General features: G+C 49.0%; 1 protein-coding gene across 2 annotated transcripts in view; it reads right to left on the bottom strand.

Annotated features, from left to right (window-relative positions):
• The window catches only part of FOXK2 (forkhead box K2), a 56,428-nt gene that overhangs the window by 16,134 nt on the left and 16,185 nt on the right, over positions 1-24,109 (bottom strand). Inside the window, exons 1-4 of one of the 2 annotated variants that reach the window (XM_075999834.1) lie at positions 14,887-18,592; positions 9,045-9,239; positions 3,906-4,053; positions 1,334-1,480 (exon numbers count right to left, since the gene is read on the bottom strand). In XM_075999834.1, coding sequence (XP_075855949.1) covers positions 1,334-1,480; positions 3,906-4,053; positions 9,045-9,239; positions 14,887-14,936 — 540 coding nt within the window. In that variant the 5' untranslated portion in view covers positions 14,937-18,592. Of the gene's footprint in view, positions 1-1,333; positions 1,481-3,905; positions 4,054-9,044; positions 9,240-14,886; positions 18,593-24,109 lie in introns of those variants that run through there. The other variant, XM_012777275.3, reaches the window with a different exon arrangement.

Below are 24,109 nucleotides of genomic sequence, written 5' to 3'. Positions count from 1 at the left end.
CAGGCCACACGCCACGTGGAGTTTCTCTCCTGGACAAAGCTGTGCTCATCACAACACGGATAAGTTACTGTCTGGTTCTGTTTTTTTTTTTTTTTTAGCGTTTTATATTTTAAGTACAACCTCACTTTTAAAGATTAAAATAGGGTAAATATGGCCTGAATTACTGCATTACTATGCAGTGTGTAAAGAGACCCTGACATGCAGCTAGATACGGAACTGTTCTCCAAATCCATGTTTTCCTAACAGTCAACGAAGAAACACCCCCTTGCTATTAAGGGGCGGGGACGAGGTGGGCGGCCAGGTGGGCAAGAGTGGAGGCGGGTCTTACTTTGCACCTTCCACCACCAAAGACCCTGATCCCCTTACAAAGGAAATGTCAAATATTTGGTTGGTAGACTACTCTTACTATAGCATGTTTACACATCTGCAGCCAGAACTTTTTTTCCCTTCAATAAACAGAAAACAGTCTGCCCCTCCGCCACGTCACTGGGCTACAGTGTTCCGCAGACATGTTTTTTAAAGGACCATTTACTCATGAGACCAAAGCCTCAAAGAATTCTGTAGCCATTCCTGGTTATTTAATGGATTCAAAAGTCACATGCATATATATGTCTCTTCTCTCTTTTGTTACATTTTTAATATTCTGTATTTCAAACTTACCCTTTCCCAAATTGTTTCAATTAGTGAGGTTCTACTGTATATCCAGTAAATGGCCACACAGACAGAAACAGAAAAACCTACACAGTGCAGAAGATTAAAGATCACTGGTGCATGAGTCGACCAGCAGGAATGAGTATCTGACACTGATTTCAAAGTGCCCTCTGGGACAACCCAGGGCTGCGCCACAACCATCTGCTTTACACGCCGACCGACTGGAGGAGACATCTTCTGAAAAACGTGTCCCTGGGCAGACGGTTCCCGGGCGCCCACCAGCTGGAGCAGGCGTGGAGGGCGGGGGGGAAGCCAGAGTAAAGCCTGGGCTAAAGGCCTGACCCCTCCCGTGTTTTTGATTGGTGAAATAAACTGCACTGGTCAAAGAAAAACAAAAAATGCATGCTTTGCGAACCCCACGCAGACACGTTGATTTCCACAAATATGTGGAATGTGAAAACGTTAAGTTTAGGTTTTCTTCCAGAACCATCCTTCCCTCTGTGCTGCACGGGGCTCAGACAGAGCCGGGCAACACAGGCCTCCAGTACCCTCCTCTCCCTCATCGCCTTCTACCCTCTCAGCCTGCGCCTGGCCGGAATAAAGCAGCCCTTGATCTGCCTCAGCATCGAGGAGCCTCTATCAGATACGCAACAACACCCGGTAACAAACCGAAACGATTTACCTGCCAGCCCTTGTCCGCAGTCCTGTAGTATGGGTAATTTTTAGTGATATGCGTATAGATTCCGTTTAGGGTGAGCTGTTTATCAGGAGCCATCGTGATCGCTTGTACTATTAATTGTGCATAGGAGTAAGGCGGCTTCGAATCATCCTGTATTTAAAAAAAATGAGAGTATTGAAGTTATTGTAATTTTTTACTAAATTTACTGAAATTAGGGATTTGTGGTGTTTTTAAGTGTTTCTCTGATAATACTTCACTTTCCTCACTATAAAAGTAATATAATTTGAAAACTTGAAGGAAACAAATGGCAAAGCACAGATCAGTATAAAAAGAACACCAAAAAAATCACTTAAGGAGAAAACCCAAACCTCACAAATGAAAAAGAAAAACCAAGGAAAGCTGCTGCTCGGCCTTGGTGGAGCACGGCCCTGCTGTGTCCCCCAGGGGTGACGGGGTGGGGGTGGGGCGCTGGCTCGGCCAGAGCTGACGGGGGCAGAGCAAACAGCACACCCTGCCAGGCGCAGCTTCCCAGGCACCAGGAGCCGGCCAGAGTGCCCAAAGCCACAGGACCACCCAACACCCCTCCACCGAGGAGCCCTCACACGGCCCCTTATCACACAGCTGAGTGTGAGCTAGCTCAAACCAGGGCCCAGGCCAGCGGCGTCGCGGGCATATGCTGTTCTACCACGCACACCCCAGTGAGCTGGAGTCCTGGTCCGGCTTGTTCAAGGCCACGGGTGGTTTGAGCCCCCGTGGCAGCTCAAAACACACACACAGCAGCACAACCAACCCCCTGGGCAGAGAGGGGGCCACCCCTGCTCCTGGACTTCTGGGAAACACACACATGAGCATGGATGAGTAGCAAAACACGATGCTGAATGAAAAGAGCTAATCTGTAAAAGAATACATCCAAAATGATACTATTTATAACCAGTTTTAAATTGAACAATTATAGAAGTAAAAGGTCAGGGGTGGTGGCTCATGCCTGTAATCCCAGCACTCTGGGAGGCCGAGGTGGAAGAATGACTTGAGGCCAGGAGTTTGATGCCAGCCTCAGCAACACAGCGAGACAAAAAAAAAAAAATGACACAAAAAGTAAAACAACAGGCCGGCTGACAGACAACGGCCAGGACGTCAGCCGCACCAGGGCATTGGGGCGGGAGTAGCTTCTTGCACAGGTGCCTGCCAGCACGAGCCGTGTGCTTAGCGCTGAAAGCTAGTGGTGGGCACTGGGGCGTTTGTTGTTATTCTTTAAACAGAAAGACTCAATCGCCTATAATCCAGCACCCAGAAGATCCCCCCTCATCCCCACTTTTTTTTTTTTTCCAAGTGACAGGGTCTCACTCTGTCGCCCAGGCTGGAGTTGCCATGGTCTGATCACAGCTCACTGTAACCACCAGCCACTGGGCATGAGCGATCCTCCTGCCTCGGCCTCCCCAGTAACTGGGACGACAGGTGCCACAACACCCCGTTTCATTCCTTCATTTACACAGCTAACAAAGCCTTCATCACTGTGTGTATGCTGTTGCTGTATTTCCTGGTGACCTTTTGTTTATGGGTATCTAAAAACTTTTCAAAAAGAAAAATACATAACATAGAGAAGTTCAAAGACATCCGTGTGGGCTGAACCAATTTTGTAAGCTGAGCATTAGCGCAGCAGCCGAGACAGAAGGCAGCCTGCATCGCAGATGCTCTCGGTCACGCCCCTACCTCTCAGAGGGGCTGCCATGAGTCCTGAACTTTTACAGCAATCACAATCTTGCTATGATTTATTAGCAGTTCTACCCCTGAACTGCACCCTGAAACAACACAATTTAGATCTGCCCGATTTCAAACCTGACAAAAGCGGAGTTGCACAGAATGCAGCCCTGTACCTGCTGCAGGCCCAGCGCGGACACTGCTGTGCCGTGCTCTGCGTGGATGAACGTGTTAGAAACACGCAGAGCACTGCCACGCACGGCTCTACTCTCTCTTTCCCGCTCAGCATCCAGACAAGGGTGCCCTCCTGTAAGTAAACACGCCGTACTCTGGTCCCCACCAGTTGTTCCCTGCGGGGCACTCGGGCTGCTCTGATCTCCTGTTTCACATAAACTCTTGTCCACTTCCCTTGGACCAAGTCCCAAGGGAAACGACCCAGTCAGAGAATAAAAACACACAGGGCCAGAGTGCAACCACCAGAGGACGGAGGTGTCCTCCCAAAAGCTGTGTGTCTGCGTGGCCTTCAGACCTCGAGAGTGTGCTGGTAAGCGCCGTCGATGTTTCCTGGGACACGAACGCGTGTGAGCTCCCTGAGGACCAAGACGTTCTCTCGTCGTCCGCTGTCAGCTCAGCTCTCAGCACCTGGGCCTACGGCTACCCCCGGGGAAGCTTTGGCTGCGTGCGGAGTGACTGAAAGATGCGTGAGCGGAACCCAACACCAAGAACACGCTCAACAGCACGACCCACCTGCACCCGCAGGGACACCCACTGCGCCCGCTGGATCACCACAACCCGCCCCCTCCAAGGGCCCAGACGGGCTGCTGCTGGACCCGCTGAGGACAGCCTAGCCACAGTTCCACCATCACAGAACACTTACCTTGGGGCTGTCTCCACCGGAAGCTTCCTTTTCATTCTCTGGCTGCGAGTTTTCAGCCATTAAATTGAGGTCAGATGGTATCACACGGCCCATTTTGTACCCTGAAGACCCTGCTCCCCGGGGGCTGGATGGGCAGGAGTTGGCAGCGCTGTGGGGAGAAGAGGTGGCTGTTCTCAGTCTATCACAGAACACACATCACACTGCGCTTTGACAGCTGGCTGTCATTTCAGGGAAAACAAACAAACAAATCTTAAAAAGAGAACATCAGTGTTTCCTATGGAAAAGCAGACTCTTACCAAGTCTCTGAAGTTCCAGGTCACCCCAAGCAGCAGTGTGGACCCAGGTGTCTGCATCCACACGTCATCTCATGACACTGTGAACAAACTCTCACGGGAGCCAGTAGCCCACTCATCTGACCAGTGAGGAAACTGAGGCTCCGGATGCTCCAGAAAACACCAAGACACAAAGCAACACGCTGCGGGTGCAGGGGTTAAGCCTGGCCGAGGGGCAGAGTCCACGGAGCTCTCGGCTCTCAGAGGAGCCGGGCCAGGCCACGGCGGGGCACCAGCAAGGACAGGGGTGCAGGGAGTGCAGCAGGACCGCCAGCGAGTCGGGGCGGCTCGGGCGGCGCTGCCTCGAGGACGGTGGCCGTGGACACCGACGCCGGCTGAGGCTGTGGCCACAGGGCCCAGGAGCAACGGCAGGTCAGGCAGAGCGCACCCCGAGGCAGAGGCAGACACCTGCGCCTAAACACGTCCTTGCCCCACGGGCTGGGCAAAGGACTGTTCTGATTCTTGATCTCGGTGCTCATCACATCTGTGAGGAGCTGCGTGTCTGGTTTATGCCCCACTTTCTGCACAGTGTACTTGAACAAAAAGAATGAGCCACTGATATCAAGGTTATTTTAAAAATCCAGTAAGTTAAATAGGTGTCTAGTGGGGGAAAAAAAGAAATATTGCAAATATATAGCAAGTTACTGGAAAAAGTAACCAAGAAGCCTAACAGTCGCTGCCTCTGAGAAACTGAAGTGGAGGCCCAGGGGCCGCGGGCGTGGGGAGGGCCACACACCATTGCCCGCACCCTCCGCCAGGCGCCTGAGGTCTACGCGAGCCTGTGTCAGACACTCGCCCACCAAGCAAGTGCTACTGAACGCCCGCTGAGGGTGCTTAACGCGCTGGAGAGAGAATGGGAGGAACAGGAAAGACTCAGAGCATCTACACGCTACGAGCATAAAAACCAGCCAGCGACAGGCAAGCGTGGTGCCCGACACCAACAGCGGCCTCCCCAGACAGCGCCTGGCATGGGGCGGGGGCTGAAGTCTACCTGGCCACTCCCTCCATTTAACAGATAAATAAATGCACCAAAGATACTTTTCCAGAAGGCCTATTTTTCTTTCAATTTTTTTTATTGTGGTAAAAATAAACATGACATAAACTTTACCATTTAAACCATTTTTCAGTGTGTAGCTCAGTAGCATTGAGCACATTCACACTGCTGAGTGACCATCACCATCATCATCCCTCTCCAAGACTTGCTCATCTTATAAGACTGACACTCTGCCCCGTTAGACACAATGTTCCACCCCTCCCCAGGCCCTGGCAGCCACTCTGTTTTCTGTCTGTGATTCTGAATGCTCAGGGACCTCCCGCAAGTGAAATCAGACAGCGCGGTCCTGAGTGACTGGCTTACTTCACTGAGAATGATGTCCTCAGGGTCAATCCCTGGTTTATTAGCACGTGTCAGGAGTTCCTCTTTAAGGCTGAACGTTATTCCACTGCACAGATACTACATGTTGTCTGTCCATTCATCCGTCAGATACCTGGGCCGCTTCTACCTTTCGGCTGTGGTGAAAGGTGCTGCTATGACCTTGGGCGTGCAAACATCTCCTCGACACCTGCTCTCAGTTCTCTTGGGCACATACCCAGAAGAGAGACTGCTGGATCGCACGGTACTCCCGTTTCTAGTGTTTGAGGAACGATCACACTGTCTTCCATGCGGCTGCACCATTTTGCACTCCCACCAACAGCACACTGGGCCCCGGCTTCTCCACACCCTCACCAACACTACTTCCCTCGCTTTTACAGTGGCCGTCCCAATGGCTGAGGCGGCATCTCACCGTGGTTCTGATTTGCATCTCCCTGATGACTAGTGACACTGACATCTCTGCACGTGTTTATTGGCCATCTGTGCATCTTCTTCAGAGAAATCCCTTTTGCAGTTTTAACCTGGGACTTGGCTGGTCCGAAGGTAGTGAGTTAGCTCACTCTGTTGTTCACAGTTACAGGCTGGACTTGTCCTGCCACTTTCCCCTCTCACTACAGCACTCCACCAGTCTATGTAGATAAAATAAATAACTAACTGCGTCTTTGTCTTTTTGTTGCTGAGTTTTAGGGAGTTCTCAATACCCTCTGGATTTCAATCTTTTGACAGGTATGTGATTTACAAATACCTTCTCCCGTTCCATGGACTGCCTTTTTGTTCTGTTTATATTATTTTTTATTTTTTTTTTTTTTTTGAGACAGAGTCTCGCTTTGTTGCCCAGGCTAGAGTGAGTGCCGTGGCGTCAGCCTAGCTCACAGCAACCTCAAACTCCTGGGCTCCAGCGATCCTCCTGCCTCAGCCTCCCGAGTAGCTGGGACTACAGGCATGCGCCACCATGCCCAGCTAATTTTTTTTTTTATATACATATCAGTTGGCCAATTAATTTCTTTCTATTTATAGTAGAGACAGGGTCTCGCTCTTGCTCAGGCTGGTTTTGAACTCCTGACCTTGAGCAATCCGCCCGCCTCGGCCTCCCAAGAGCTAGGATTACAGGCGTGAGCCACCGCGCCCGGCCTATATTATTTTTTGATACACAAAATTTTTAATTTTTGATGAAGTCCAACTTGTCTTTTCTTAAAAAGACAAATGTCTTTGTTGTCTGTGCCTTTGGTGACAAATCCAAGAAATCATTGCCTAATCCAAGTGTCATGAAGCTTCTGTTCTATGTTTTCTTCTCAGAGTTTTACAGTTTTAGGTCTTACGATTAGGTCTCTGATCCACTTTGAGTTAACTTTTGCACATGCAGTAAGTTCAGGGTCTGACTTCATCTTTTGCACATGCATATCAAGCTTTCCTGGCACCGTCTGTTGAAAAGTCTGTCCTTTCCCACTGTATGGTCTTGGCGCCCTTGTTGATGATCACCTGACCACCCACCTGAAGGCTCATTTCTGGGCTCTCTGTTGTACTTCCCGGGTCTGTGTATCTGTCTAGGCCACTACCACACTTTTTTTTTTTGAGACAGAGTCTCACTTTGTTGCCCGGGCTAGAGTGAGTGCCGTGGCGTCAGCCTAGCTCACAGCAACCTCAAACTCCTGGGCTCAAGCAATCCTACTGCCTCAACCTCCCGAGTAGCTGGGACTACAGGCATGCGCCACCATGCCCGGCTAATTTTTTCTATATATATTAGTTGGCCAATTAATTTATTTCTATTGATAGTAGAGACGGGGTCTTGCTCTTGCTCAGGCTGGTTTTGAACTCCTGACCTTGACCAATCCGCCCGCCTCGGCCTCCCAGAGTGCTAGGATCACAGGCGTGAGCCACCGTGCCTGGCCCACACCGTTTTCATTATTACAGCTTTCTAAGTTTTGAAATCGGGAAGTGTGAGTTCTCCAGCTTCGATCATCTTTTTTAAGATTGTTTTGGCTATGTGGGGTTCCTTGAGATTCCACATGAATTTTAGGGTCGGCTTTTCTGTTTCTTTTCTTCCTTTCCTTTTGTTAGAGACAGGGTCTGGCTCTGTCGCCCAAGCTGGAGAGCAATGATGTGATCATGGCTCACTGTAGCTTTGACCTCCTGTGCTCAAGTGATCCTCCTACCTCAGCAGCTAGGGCTACAGGTGTGCACCACTATGCCCAGCTAATTTTTAGATTTTTTGTAGAGACAGAGTCTTGCTGTGTTGGTCTCAAACTCCTTGTCTCAAGTGACCCTGCTGTCTCAGCCTCCCAACGCACTACAATTACAGGTGTGAGCCACCATGCCCAGCCAGGTTTTTCTATTTGTGCAAAAACTGTCATTGATGACAAAGAATTTAACTTGACAGGGAAAAAAAAAGTTACTGGGATTTTGACAAGGATCACGCTAAAGCTGTAGATTGGTTTGGGTAGTACTGACATCTTAACAACACTAAGTCTTTCCTATGCACAAACATGGGGTGTGTTTCCATTTATTTATATCTATTTAATGTCCAGAAGGCCTATTATTGACGATGGTTTTTAAGATAAAAAACATAAGCATGCGATGTAAAGGTATAACCCAGAGAAGTCCGAGTGCCCTCAGGCAGCCACTTAGAAAGGCCAGCTCCAGGAAGACCAAGAGGGTCCCTACTCTGCCTCCCAGCCCTGCTAAGTGGACAAACCCAGATGGTAGGACTCTGGCCCATGTTTGTCTAATGTGTTCATCTCACACCAAAGTCCAACATCACCTACAGCTGGGAAGATGCCCACGTTGTCGACTCCTCCAGCCTGCCCAGGGTCCACCAGAACCACCAGACTGGGGCTGGGCTGAGCCCAAGCTCTGTCCCCACGGTCAGAGCCGGGCTTCCTACTGACCGCACACGGCAACTGGACGCACTTGGAGAACAGCATCCAACACACACCTGCGGCTCTGTGGCTGTTCCTTGCCCTGAGTTACTCTCCCCCGAGAGCTCCACATGAACCCAACTGCAGTGTGCTAAGTTCCAGGCTCTGCCCGAGAAGGGCCAGCCGGGTGTGCTTGGAAGGCACCTGGGTCTCTCTTGGGACATCACGAGGAACACAAGTTGGTCACTTCGATGTGGTCAAACCAAAGGACATGTGTTTTCAGAATTCATGTGAAATTGTAGCAAACTAGAAATATTCAAAATTAAAATTACAATGTACATCATACTTCAGACCAATATTACAAATCATCTGCCCATTCAATTTACACTCCAATAGAAAGAAGCTGTCAGTGCAAACCAGGAACATCTGGGAACTGCACTTCTCGACGCAGGAAACGCAGGGCGCGGTCCTCAGAACCTCGGCGGCCCCCCGAGCACCCGCGACATCCCTCCCTCCACACAAGGCAGCCCAGGAAAGGAGAAGGCGTCACCGGGGCCTGTGACGCTGACAGGGTGCTCACCTGATGGTCCCCGTGGGGGAGGGGAGGGGGCTGATGAGGTGGGCCATGGAGTCTGGAATGTTGATGGTCAGGGGCGAGATGTGCGGCTGCACGGCCTTCACCGGGGACTCGGGCGCCTCCTGCTTCTCCCTCTTCTCGCTGGACAAGGCAGTGAACGTTATCTTGATGTTCGTGCTTGGAAACCGGAACGTGCACCTGGAACAGAGGAGCGCGGTCAGCGCCAGGGCAGGAGGCAGCGTCCCCGAGTGTCCCCACACACCGCAGCGTGTGAGGACACACGTAACACTGCAGAGCGCAGCTCGCCACGTCCTCACAGCGTCCCCGAGCGTCCCCACACACCACAACACGTGAGGACACACGTAACACTGCAGAGCGCAGTTCGCCACGTCCTCACAGAGTCCCCGAGCGTCCCCACACACCACAGCACGTGAGGACACACGTAACACTGCAGAGCGCAGCTCGCCACGTCCTCACAGCGTCCCCGAGCGTCCCCACGCACCGCAGCACGTGAGGACACACGTAACACTGCAGAGCGCAGCTTGCCACGTCCTCACAGAGTCCCCGAGCGTCCCCACACACCGCAGCGTGTGAGGACACGGGTAACACTGCAGAGCGCAGCCCGCCAAATCCTCACAAGTTGCCTACTGGATAAAATCACAAGTGAGGTCCCTGGTGACTTTAAAACATGAATAGACAAAATATTACTTCGACCAGCCAAAAAGTATAGACTCAAGAAAGACTAACACCACTTAATATGTACTACTCCCTTTAAAATAAATGCACAAATATGATCCAGGTCTTATAGTAGATTTAAAACAAAAACTCAAATACCACTTAGCATGTATTATTCCTTTCAAAATAACGTACAAGTATATCTGGGTCATCAAGAATAGACAATTTAGGCTGGGCGCGGTGGCTCACGCCTGTAATCCTAGCACCCTGGGAGGCCGAGGCGGGCGCATTGGTCAAGGTCAGGAGTTCAAAACCAGCCTGAGCAAGAGCGAGACCCCGTCTCTACTATCAATAGAAATAAATTAATTGGCCAACTAATATATATAGAAAAAATTAGCCGGGCATGGTGGTGCATGCCTGTAGTCCCAGCTACTTGGGAGGCTGAGGCAGGAGGATCGCTTGAGCCCAGGAGTTGGAGGTTGCTGTGAGCTAGGCTGACGCCACGGCACTCACTCTAGCTCGGGCAACAGAGTGAGACTCTGTCTCAAAAAAAAAAAAAAAAAAAAAAGACAATTTTGTAGTAGTTTTCTCATATAAAAAAGAAAAATCATTCTTTGTCTTTAAAAAAAAAATTCCTGCCACCATCTTCACTGAGCAAACAAGAGCCAGAGACATTAAATCATAGGCGGAAAGGTTCACAACATAATACTCGGGTTCACATTTAACGTAGCTTCCTTGACATGACTCAAGTATATTTAAAGAAAAGAAAAGAAAAAAAAAAAACGTAATGCAAGCCAAATACCTTCAAAGAATAAAATTTAAAAATAGCCCCACAGACTCTCAGAGCCTCCAAGTCGCAATTCTGTGCCCAGTCAGACACACTCAGCCTGTCCATGGCCGGCCCAGCAACAAGCCAGTGCCATTCAGCTCAGCTCACGACCGGCGAACTTCCTGCCGGCAGGGTCCGTCTCGACCTGGGAGGTCAGTCCTCCCTGCAGACCCAGGGGATGGAGAAGGCCCTAACAGAACAGCACCTCCTTCCGTGTGTGCAGGACACCACTCTCTCCTGCTCCTCCCTGGCGGAGGCTCCTTCTCAGTCCCCTACTGGATGCTCCTCTTTTACCCCTCCCCCATGTTCAGTGCCCCACCCAGGCCCAGCTGCTCCCGCCACCCTGACCCAGCCCGGGCAAGGACTTCAGGACTCTGGGCAGAGCTCCACACACACGCCCACGACTCCCAAAGCCCCGCTTCCAGCTCGAGTGGCCCCCTGCACTCTGGAACCCCCTCCAATCGCCTGCCAACGCCTCCATCCGTACCCACACCGGGATCGCAAACAAGACCCCCAGCCCGGGTTCCCCGTGCAGGCGCCCATGGAGTTGCCCGATCCACTCACTGGGCTGTCAGCTCTCGCCTCCAAAACACTCATCTTCAAAATCAAAAACGTGTGCTCTGCCAAAGTCCCTTCTAAGACACTGAAAAACCAAGCCACCTTCTTGCCTTGTTCACCTTCTAGGAGAAAATGTTTGCAAACCACATACCCAACAAAGGACTCTCACCCGGATGACATAAGAACTATCCAAAGTCAACAACAAGAAAACAACCCAATTACAAAATGGGCAAAAGAGTCACACAGACACTTCACCAAATCTACACATAAAAGGTGTCCAGCATCACTGACCACTAAGGCCATGCAAATTAAGACCCTCATGAGATACCACTGAAGACCTATGAGATGGGTAGAATTTAAAAGACTGACAACACCAAGTGTTGGTGAGGATGTGCAGAAACGGACCTCTCCTCTGCTGCTCATGGGAAAGTAAAACGGTTCCCATCAGCACCCAGAAAATCCGCTTGGCAGTTTCTCATCAAGCCAAACGGACACAGATCACATGACCAAGCAATTGTACTCCTGGGCGTTTATCCTGGAGAAATGAAACCCGAGTTCACACAAAGCCGCACACAAATGTGCACAGCACCCTGTTCCTAACGGCCCCACACTGAAGACCGCTCCCGTGCCCATCAGCAGGGAGTAGGTAGACCTGCCTCCCACACAGCTGCTGCACTGTGGGGCGGGAAAGGCCAGGCCCCGAGAGCTATGCCCTGTGCGATCCATCTCTCTGACGTTCTCAAAACGACCACGTCACAGACAGGAAGGGCACAGGCTGGTGGCCATGGCTGGGGGAGGGTGGCCAGGTGGCCCTGAGGAGCAGCACCAGAGAGGCCTGTGCGCCTGCACAGGGGACAGTATGTCAAATCACAGTCAGACCCAGACAAAGTGCACGTGCAAAAAGGAGCGAGAACCTGCCCCCAACACCCCACCCCACCAGTGGCCGCACCCCCTCCACCTCTACCCACGAGGGGCTCTCAGCAGGCCAGGCTGACTGCTGTGACTCGGAGAGGCCAGGCAAAGAGGTGCGACACCCCACAGTGCAGTGCACAGGACGGCCACCACAGACAGTGACCTCCCCAAAGCCCAGGGCCTCTCCCGAAACCCACGCCCAGGCTCACACACAGCGCCCATCTGGCCCAGCGGCCACGCAAGTCTCTGGAATGGCTCTGCCTGCACAGGGCTCCCTCGCAAGCGCCCAGAGGGAAACAGGCTCTGCTCCCCTCAGGCCCCAGGCCCCCACCTCGCCTCCCATCCCGCTGCCCTCCACGGCATTCCTGAACCTCCCCCAATGCCCCCCCAAGCCCTGCCTCTCCTCACTTCCAGCCGCACCTACTGGTCCTTCTGTGGGCCGAGTGGGTTGCTACCCAACAGCATGTCCAGCTCACTGCTGTAGCCCAGGCCTAGGAGACCCCCATTATGTACGCACTAGGCCCTCAGCACATATTAAATGAAAAAATACCCAATTTCACATTACAACAGGAATTCAAATAAGCAAATCACACGTCCAGAAACACCTTGCAGCTGCCTCCCTCCCACCATCGAGACTCGGGTCACGGCGCTGGCCTGGGACGGAAGGGGGATTGGACCCCACCAGCCACTCAACCTCTAGCGCAAGAGACTGGACAGTACTGGAATGAGGATAAACCTTCTCCCTGTCCCTTCGTGTGCAGAGGACAGTCGGGTTTGGGTTGTCCATTGTGATCTGCCCACAAGGTCCACGTGGCAGAGTCTGTCCTGGGCAGGCCGCGAGGGGGCTGGAGCTCTGGGCTAACATGGAGGAAGGGCACGGGAACCAGGCCGTGTCAGCGCCCTCGCCTCCGCGGGCTTGAGCCTATATCTAAGACACTGAGCCTTCTGTGGATAATATGGCCTGTTTTATATCCTTGCAAATTATGAAGTGAATCAACTAAGACCAAGAGAAAAAGACAGACCTTCACTGGTATCTAAGCCAAAGGGTGGAAGGCAGGAACAGCTCAAGCTGCACACGACACACTGCCGCTGACAAGCCTTAATAAGCACTGGGGGTGTGTTGGGATGCGACGCTGGGTGTCCACACCAGAACACAGGCCAAGGTCAAAGGATGAGACACACCACGCGTGCAGTGGCATCCACTGTTTGCTGTGTACGTTCCAAATCCAAAAGCCCACTTATTGCTGTGCATTAAAAGGAAACTCGCCACCCGTCACGTGCTTCAGCTCTGCTCAACCTGACTCCTAGATACACACGGAAGCTGCCTCCAGGTTCCACTCACTGCAGCAAGGGACAAACTCTTCCCCCGAGGCCACACAGAGACTGGCCTGGCCGGAGGTTCCACCAGGAGCTGTGACCCACCCCAGGACGCCCGCCCACCGGGGGAAGGTCCTGAGACCACCCAACCTCTCACACCAGCCTAACGGCCAGCGCCGAGGGCTCTCGCTAGCAGGAACCCTGTGGCCCCGGGCAGCACCACCCTCCCCGCAGGGCTCCTCTCCACCACAGGCTGGTCACACCAACAGAGATAACAGGACACGTGAGGGGCAGCCACGGCAACGTGGAGGATAAAGCTTCACAAGACGGACACTAAAGGTACTCACTGCATTCCAACAGGTGTTGTACTACTTATCTGCACACAAGTGAAGACCAAACTAGAAGTAAAGAATAAAGCGAAACCAGTGAACTGGGAATCGAGATCATCCGTAACACTCTTGGCAATGGTTTCTTTAAACCAAATATAAGCAACTTGGGACAAACTATACATTTACCAAATTGGAACTGAAGCAGTGACTGTTAGAGGGCCAGATCTCAATCACACCACGATCGTGGCCACCATCACCACGGCCTCCACCCATCTAGTTTAAGCAGGAGATTCAGACTAGGACGTGTTCATGTAAAGAGCAGGGGACTGGAGGCAGCAGGCAAAGTTCTGCAGGGGCCGTAACGTTCTCCCTGATCCAGAGGGCGAGGCAAGGCCCTGGCAAGCCAGATGCACCGAGACGGCAAGACCGACGCGGGCTAAACTGGTCACACTCGAGCACCCTGGCAACATAAAGCCACAAGAGGAACGTACGCAAACGTGTCTAATGCATCTTCCAACAAACCTGAGCTCTGTCCTGATCAGAAGACAGAAAGGCGGAAACTAGAGTGGGCTGAGAGGAAACAGCTTGGTCACCTGCACAGGTGTGTACAGGTCACCTGGACCACAGCACGGTGGTGTCACCGCGGAGACCTGTGCTCCCCCAAGTGACCAGGAGGACAATGCTGCAGCAGACACACACCAGGACTCACATGGCCCTGCCAGGACACCGAGCACCCCGCAGTCCCCCAAACCGTGCTGGTCCCCAGCAGCGGGGCCACGGCTCTCTGACACCAGGTCAGTCACCACTCCTGCGCCCACGCAGGCTGGGCGGCCACAACGAGTCCCGCCACGTGACCTCTCTGTGCTGCGGCTTCCCCACTCTAAGACAGAGATGGCGGTGTCACTGTCGTGGGGACTAGCGCAGCGGACATTTATCAAATAGATGTTTATTAAAATAAGGAAAAAAAAATCTGCAGTCCTACTTCAAGATGTGACTACTGAAATGCTCGACATCACTAATCCCCAGAGAAATGCAAACTAAAACCACAATGAGATACCACCTTACCCCAGTCAGAATGGCATTACTAAAAAGGCAAAAAACAACAGATGCTGGGGTGGATGCAGAGAGAAAGGAAAGCTCTCACACTGCCGGCGGGACTGCAAACTGGTACAGCCCTGACGAAAGCCAGTGTGGAGATTCCCCTAAGAACTAAACGTAGACCTACCATCTGGCGCGGCAATCCCACCGCTGGGCATCCAAAGGAAACAGAGTCATTAATCACTCCCATGTTTATCGCAGCACAGTCCACAGTCGCAAAGATTGCAACCGAGGTGTCCATCAGTTCATGAGTGGATAAAGAAAATGTGGTATGCATATACCCTTGAGTACTACTCAGCCATAAAAGGGAATGAAATGATGTCTCTTGCAGCAATGTGTGATGAACTGGAGACCATCGTCCTAAGTGAAGTATCTCAGGAATGGAAAACCAAACACCACGTGTTCTCGCTAGTTAAGTGGGAGCTACTGGATGGGCACACTCAGGCACAAAGTGACACAAAGGACGCTAGAAACCAAGAAGGGGTGCAGTGCAAAGCAGGGTGGCAAATCCTTCAGTGAAAAAAATGACCAGAAACATGAATCCCAGGAAAGCAGCCTTGGGTACTGAGCACCTCTGAGAAGCTGTGCATCTCAAACTAAAAAAACTGTGTCAACAATGCAACAGTTGACAGTTTCAAACTTATTCCGACGGCCTTAATAAAAATCAAATCTTCATTACATCAACAAATAACAATTCTAACTGGATTCAGTGTTGCAAAGATCCTTCTCCCAGCCTCTCTCTCTTCTCTTTCTGCATTCACTTTCTTGTTGGGATGGAAATGACTGCAAATGAGATGTGCACAACATGGTCTAGAGTTATGAATTAACGGAAGCATGAAGCAGCTCTGGGGACACCAAAGACCTGTTCTTCAGGTACGAAGCCAGACCTCACTGCAATACTTCTCAAGGAAAAGGCCTTGTTCTTTTGCAGCGCCGGGCGTCGGTAAAGACGGGCGAAGTTGGCAGAAGGTCGCAGTCAGGCCACAACGCCGCGCCAGCGCGAACTGCGTGCTGGTGCCTAGCTGTGGTTACGGGACAGAATGTTTGTGGGAAATACACACTGGAATATTTGAGGTTAAAAAGCATCATATTTCCAACTTCCCCTCACATGTTTCAGGAGAGAGGCACGCAAGTTTGGTGAAACATTAACAGTGTGGGAATCTGGAAAAATGGAAATTCTCTGTACTATATTAGTAACTTTTCTGAAGTACTTTCATCAACAGAAAAAGGAAAAGTTTTATAAACCTTCAAAATGTCTGAAGCAAAGTTCACTGATGTAGGTTTACACCAGGCTGGGAACCACGTGTCTCAGGGCCCGAGGTGAGCACAGACACGGGGAATATTTGGGAACCATTTCATTTCTCTTTCTTTTTTAAAAAAATCTATTTTTAGCATGTTTTTTTTTGTTTGTTTGTTTGTTTTTAATTTTTTTAGGCCAGGTGCAGCCTGTAATCCTAGCACTCTGGGAGGCTGAGGCAAGAGGATCACTTCAGCTCAGGAGTTCGACACCAGCCTGAGCAAGGGCAAGACCTCGTCTCTACCAAAAATAGAAAAACTAGCCAAAATTAGCTGGGAATCTTGGTGTGTGCCACTCAGGAGGCTGAGGCAGGAGGATAACTTGAGCCCAGGAGTTTGAGGTTGCTGTGAGCTAGGCTGATGCCACGGCACTCTAGCCGGGGTGACAGAGGGAGACTCTATCAAAAAAAGAAAGAAAAGGAAGAGAAGAGATGAGATTACATTTCCACTCCAAGTCCTGCCAGAGACTGCTGTGAGAAACTCCCCCCCGGTCCTCTCCCGGCTGGGTCACCAGCCAGCTGGCAGCTCTTGGCGCAGACGGCTGGGTCAGACTCTCTGGCACAGCACACCGCACACCATGTCTACAACAGCTCAGCCTTCCTGTGCCGACGCCTTTCTCTCAAGGAATCTCAGAAGCACTGGAAGTAATTAAGCTGGGACTACTCTTGAGACGCACCGCCCAAATGACATTCAGGGGAAACCACCGTGGGCTTTCCAACACGCGCCAACACCTCCCCCAGACTGAACTCACAAGACAGGCTGTGGGACAGCGCCTGGGTCCCCTCCTTCCTCTGCTCAGTCTACAGCAATTCCTTCTGCTAATTCTGTAGAGCAGTGGCCCCTGAAGGGCTGCGGTTGAACAGCTCTAAGTGAAAAGTTAAGCAGGAGTCAGTATATGTATTAATATATATACAATATATGAATACTACACCATCAAAAAACAAAAAGGCAGGGCCAGGCACAGTGTGGCTCATACCTGTAATCCCAGCACTTTGGGAGGCAAAGGCAGGAGGATCACTTGAAGTCAGGAGTTGAGATCAGCCTGAATAACAGAGCAAGACCCCAGCTCTTCAAAAATGAAAAAATTAGCCGGGCATGGTGACACCTGTAGTCCCAGCTGCTCAGGAGGCTAAGCCATGAGGATCACTTGAGCCTGGGAGATAGAGGCTACAGTGAGCTACAATGACACCACTGCTCTCCAGCCTGGCCACAGAGAGGGGAGGAAACAAAGAAGCAAAAGGCAAAAGAGGGAATGGGAGAAAATATTCACAATACATCTATCTCACAAAGGATTTGTGTTTAGGATATAAAAACAATTCTTAAAATTCAATAATAATAAGATAAACAACCCATTAAAAACCTTCACTAAAGACGACATACAAATGGCCAAAAAGTACATGCAAAGATGATCAACACCATTAGTCATCAGTGAAATGCAAACTAAAAGCACAATGAGGTACTCCTATATACCCACAGAATGGCTAACATAAAAAGACTAACAAAACCAAGTGCTGACAAGGATATAGAACAACTGAACTCATACACTGCTAGTAAGAATACAAATGGGGGCAACAGCTTCCATAGGTCCGTCAGCTTTTTTATAAAGCAAACACAGCCTGACCACCTGACCCCATCATTCTACTCTTAGTATCTGCCAAGCGAAACAAAAGCACTTGTCTGTTCACACAGACTGGTGCACGACTGTTCACAGTCGTCTAACAGCACCAACTGGAAAACTGCCCAGACGCCCAGCAACAGGTGACCAGACCCACAGACGGCGGTGTGTCCACGCAAAAGAACACCACTCACACGACACTCAACAATGGCAAAGGGAAACATGCCGCACAAGCAGCATGGGTGAACCTCAAGAACAGCACGTTAATCAAAAGACACCAGACGTACAGCAGGGACTGCCTGGGGCTATGAGGGGGAGGCAGCGGCAGGAGGGAGGTCTGTGGGTGACGGGTATTATCTTGATCAGACATGTATATATATCAGATTGTCAAAACTCTATGAAAGGTTCCCTTAAAATGGGTTTGTTTTATCCTATGCAAAGTATACCTCAAAAAAAGTTTACTTAAAACACAAAAAATTAAGCTGGCAATGATATATCAACATATATATAAATTATATTACTGTATTATACATACATTATAAAACACAAACTCTTAAAAGATCACCTTGATCATTTTTTGGGGTACACACACCCACTTCGGAATCTATTATTCTACATGTAAGACTATAAACAAAAGAAATATAGTGTTAAGGACTGTAATTTTTTAAATCATTAATAACGTTGACAATTACATAGTTGTAAGAAAGATCACTGCATTGAGTTTCTTATTAAAAGGTGGGTTTTTATGTGCATTTGACATTGGGGTAAAGCATGTCATTCTCAGGGCACTTTTTCTCTTTTTTTTGGAGACAGAGTTTCACTCTGCCCAGGCTGGAGTGCCGTGGCATCAGCCTAGCTCACAACAACCTCAAACTCCTAGGCTCAAGTGGTCCTCCTGCCTCAGCCTCCTGAGTAGCTGGGACTACAGGCATGCACCACCATGCCCGGCTAATTTTTTCTATATATTTTTAGCTGTCCAGCTAACTTCTATTTTTTTTTTTTTAGTAGAGACAGGGTCTCACTTTTGCTCAGACTGGTCTCAAATTCCTGACCTTGAGCAATCCTCCTACCTCGGCCTCCCAGAGTGCTAGGATTACAGGTGCGAGCCACCACGCCAGGCCCATCCTCAGAGCACTTTGCAAAAAGATCACCTACACTGCACTCAAGTACCTGCAGTGATGAACGCCTGCTCGTGCACCTACAACTTCTCACTTCCACACAAAATATACAAAGCGAGCTGCACACAAGAGGGAGCATTTGCTGAATTGGCAGCAAAGTCTTAAAATGCCATGCTGAATGGCCAAGAGGCACATGAAAAGATCTTCAGCATCATTACTCGTTAGGGAAACACACATTAAAATCACAATACCTGCTAAAATACCGAAGATGAAAAAGAGAGAGAATGCCTGGTGCTGACAGAACTGCGAAGGCCCCTGTCAGCAGGCACAAACGGAACCTACGAGAGCGGAACATACGCACAGCCTCAAGCCAGATGCCATGCAGCCAAGGAGCACATCCAACAAGAAATGTTGCTCACCAGATATGCTCACCAAAAATCTCGTAGAAGAATTTCAATAAAATGTTCAATAGTCTTCCAATGTAAAAAAGCTACATGAATATTCATAGCAGCTTTATCCATAACATCCCCAAATAAAACTACTTTAAACATCCATCTATAGCAGAATATCAAACTGTGTATATTCATGTTACTAAATAACTCTACAGCTAGAATGAATGATCCACAGCCATCTGCAAAAATATGGACTAAGCTCACTAACATTATTCAGTGAAAAGCAAACACCCACCCCTTGAAGTCCACCTGTATGAATCCATGCACACGACGCTCAAACACAAACAAATTTATGGTTTAGAACTCAGTTCCCAGTCGGGGGCTCTGACGGGGAGGGGTGATCCCAGATGATGAACGTGCCTTCACTGGGACAGATCACACAAGTGATTCTCAGTAAGCTTTTACTCAGGATCTATCTATGCACTTTTCTGTGTTTAGCTTATACTAGGAAAAAAAAAAAAAGAGAGAGAGTAATAGAGACCAACTAAGAAGCCACACCAGAAGTCCAGGTGAGAACCACCAAGTGAAGAGCTACGGGCAGGAAGGAAGGGAGCAGATGGACAGAGCAGCAGAGCAGATGAGGGTGGCCCACGGGTCCTGGATGGGCCACGTGAGCTCGCAGGGAACACGGAGGGTGCCTTCAGCGGCCAGAACAGGACTAGAGGACAGCCGCCCGTCCGCATCCAATTTTTCAATCCTCCTACACAACCTGCCTGCAAGTAGCCTCTGTGCCCTACACAGGTCCACAGTCCCAAAAAGCTCTGAAAAATCTAACCTGAAATCATCTGGCAATTAATTCTGACCCAAAGTGACAAGGAGCTAATTACAGCCTTAAATTATCCCACTTAGTAAGAATATTCATGTGTTTTACAACAGAAATTCCAATGTGTTAGATTACATGGTGCTGGGAGTGTGAAATCATACACAGTACAGCGTAGTACTCCTTTTCTAAAATCCAAGCTACTCTGATTTTGAAACACCTCTGGGCCTGTGGGTTTTGGGTAGAATCTGTGTATGAATGTACTGGCATGGTGTCAATTCCCTGGGAATTCCTCCAGAAATATCCTAATTTGTTTAACGGGCAAATCAGATGACTTACATAAAAAAGAATAAACGGCACTTTGGGAGGCCAAGGAGGGAGGATCGATTGAGACCAGGAGGTAGAGGCTACAGTGAGCTATGATCGCGCCACTGCACCCTGGTCTCAGCAACAAAGCAAGGCTTCCTGCCTCAAGAGACAGACAATAACAGACCCTACGCAGCTTGTTTATAGGTTGTACAGAAGCATGATAAAACCATCAATTATTCTGAGTGTCATATCTGAGTGTCACATAAATGTCAATTTGTAATATACAGATTCGAGCTCATAAATCAAAAAAATTAAATCATTAGTTGTTCAGAATCTATACTTTATGTTTTAAAACCCTAACTCCATAAAACTGCTTACTTCAGGACTACCTGCATTCACAACTTCAACACGATGTAGCTCCTAACCCTGCCCCACCTTGCCTGGCCGCGATGCCGGCCGGCTGCACACCCAAGTGAAGTGGCGAGTCCCTCAGCAGAGCCAAAGGTGTGGAGCTGCCCACACAGGTCTCAGCCGTGCTCCAGTGCCAGGAGAGCCGCTCCAAGCGCAAGAGCAGCCACATGCACCCAGCGTGGGCCCATCTGTCCCAGGAGGTCCCACTCGAAGCTGGACCACTGTCAGCCCCTGAAGGTGCCACTGAGCTTCAAGTCTACACAGTATTAACACGGAAATGGCCCTTCCGCTCAGCAAGCCAAGGTGTGGGGTGTGGGAAAATCAATAAATGCTCACTCACTCACTGGTGTGTGACTTCTGCTGTCAGTCTTGTTAGTGGGCATAAAATGGAGAATTCAAAACAGAATAAAGTGAAAACTGGATCGCCATTTGCTAATGTGTTGGCTCCCACTCCAGGTGGCACAGGGACACAGACGAAGGGAAGGGCTTGGGCTGGTGCTGTGGGAGAGGTGGCCTGCCCCGCAGCCTAGGTAGGCAGGTGAGCAGAGAACACCACTCCTGGAAGAGCTGCAAGAATGAGGACAATTGCTAGGGTGACAGGTTTGGGGTGATTTTTTGCTTTTGCAAAATTAACTTAATGGTGTTGCATGTCTTCTAATAGTTTTTCTAAAAAGAAGCAAAAAATTCAAAAGTTTTGAATGTTTTCAAAACATTTGACACGGGAAAATCATTTCTAAGAATCCAGTAATCCAAACTTCCATCAGTGCTGTTTACAGCAGCAGACAACACGGGAATGGCACAGTAACAGACAGAAGCTCACACAGCTAATACAAAGGATGCTTACAAAGGGTTAACAGTGAAAACAATTCTGGATACGAAATCCCAACTCTAATAGGGTATCTGCTATTTAAAAACAAAAACACTCATGGAATAATGCATATGTTTTATGCTAACAGTATTAACTCTGCATAGTGGGACAATGGATAATTTTTCCCATCCACTTTTACAGTTCCAAATGTTCTATAACAAATATTATTTTATAATGTTTTCAAATAAACTTTGATCATTTAAAAAAGACTAACGGCATCAGACCAATCCAGTCAGCAAGTCTCTGATTTCCTAACAACACAGAAGCTCCAGCCCACGCGCCAGTCAGCTGTGGTCAGGTGACCTCGCCTCGGATCAGATTCGATCCGGCCCCGAGAACCTTCCACAGCTAACTGCTAAGCTGCACGTTCCTTTGGCTAAACAATGTTTTCTAGTCTCAAGTGTCTACCGGAAGCTGCTGGAGATTGCCGTGCACATCTGTTCTAACCTGTCTGGGGGTCGGACTGACAACATGCTCTCCTCTTGCTTTGCCCGACTCAGACTCAGCCAAAAGGCCTAAAAACACTTCAAACTGACTTAACAACCCTCAGACGCCTTAGGCAAAAGATTGCAGTCCAAACACACAGCAGACTGCCTATGGCAAAAACTGGGGAGAGAGTTTCTGGGAAATCGGGACGTTCAAAAGCAACAGTGTAGTATGGGAAAGTCAGAAAGCCGTGCACATGCCCAGGGAAAGCACACCCGCAGACGAGGCCCGGAAGCCCTGAGCTTTCAGCTGAGGCTGGCCCAGAGACAGTCTGCACAGACGGGGAGAGGGCCGGCACTCTGGAAATCTGTCAAAGGCAGCTCAACACAAGCCAAGAGCAAGGACTTCAATGACCACCTAATCACGGAAGACAGTTCTTGCAGTGACAGCTGAGGGAAGTCACTAAACAAAAGGACTCCTATAGCTTTCAACAAACAGCAAAATCCCAGCAAATCCTGGGGAAGGAGGAGAATCTCATTTCCAGAGCTACTTCTATAATAGTCAAATGTCCAGTTTTCAACAGTGAAAAAAAAAAAAAAATCACAAGGCACACAAATAAATAGGAAAGTATGACTCAGTCTCAGAAACAAACAAAATTAACAGAAACCCGATGATCTAGAGATTTTTGAAAGGTGTGCTGGCCAGTGACAGTGCTTGGAGACGACTGTGAAGAGGGGTTCAAAGGCATGCTGGCAGGGATCAAGGCCTGTTTTGTCTACTCCCTGCTCTCCAGGGACCTTGATGATTTGTTCTAAATCAAACTGACTGAAATGAATAAACAACCAAAAAAAAAAAAAAAAGTGACAGACACCATCTCTGAAGAAAGCCAGATATCCAACTTACTAGACAAAGACTCTAAAACAATGCTCTTGCCCAGGCGTGGTGGCTCATGCCTGTAATCCCAGCATTCTGGGAGGCCAAGGTGGTAGGGTGGCTTGAGGTCAGGATTTCAAGACCAGCCTGAGCAAGAGCAAGACCAGCCTGAGCAAGAGCGAGACCCTGTCTCCACAAAAAAAATTTTTTTTGATTAGCTGGGCTTAGTGGTATGCATTTGAAAATATAATGGTCAAAAGCTTCCAAATTCGAGGAAGGATAAGAACCTACAAATCCAAGAAGTTCAACAAACTCCAAGGAGGATGGACTCACATGACCCAAACTGAGACATATTTTATCAAACTGTTGAAAGAAAAGACAAGAGAATCCTGACAGCAGCAGAGAGAAGCAACCGTTCTCAGTAAGGTTAACGGCTGACCTCTCATCAGAAACCACGGAGGCCAGAAGACAGCAGGATGGCATATTTAAAGTGCTGAAAGAAAAACAAATCCTGTCAACCGAGTATTATATCCAGCAAAATTGACCTTCAAAAATGAAGCTGAAGCCCGGCACAGTGGCACCTGTAGTCCCAGATACCCAGGAGGCTGAGGCAGGAGGCTCACTGGAGCCCACGAGTTCAAGGCTGCAGTGTGCCATGACCACACTGAACAGCCACTGCACTCCAGCCTGGGCAACACAGCAAAACCTCTTCTCTTTAAAAAAAAAAAAAAAAAAGGCAGGGGTGGGGGGTGCAGAAATTAAGACATTCTCAAACAAAATTTGAAAGAATTCATTAACATTAGATCTGTCTGTCCTACAAGAAATACTAAGGGAGGCCTTTAGGTTGAGATACAGGTCTGCAATGAAGATAAACACCCAGGCAAATATAAAAGCTAGTATTACTGTAATTTTGGTTTGTAACTCCACTTTTGATTTCCTACAGGTTCGAAAAAACAAATGCATAAAAGTAATTGTAAATATGTTATCTGGGACACAATGCATTAATATAAAGAAGTAATTTATGAAAACATAAAGGGAAAGAGGAAGGAAATATACAGAAGAAAGACTTTTTGTATGCTTTTGAAGTTGATATTAGTTGAAAATAGACTATTTTAAATTTAAGGTATAAATTTAAATGTAACCCCCATGGTAACCACAAAAACAACTTTAAAATATATACAAAAAGAAATGAGGATATAATCAAGAATTCACTGCAGAAAAA

The sequence above is a fragment of the Microcebus murinus genome, unplaced genomic scaffold (genome assembly GCF_040939455.1).
Source record: "Microcebus murinus isolate Inina unplaced genomic scaffold, M.murinus_Inina_mat1.0 scaf010_hap2_Mmur4.0, whole genome shotgun sequence".
Taxonomy (NCBI): Eukaryota; Metazoa; Chordata; class Mammalia; order Primates; family Cheirogaleidae; genus Microcebus; species Microcebus murinus.
The sequence above is the reverse complement of the archived record's forward strand: the minus strand, read 5'-3'. Positions and strand labels throughout refer to the sequence as shown.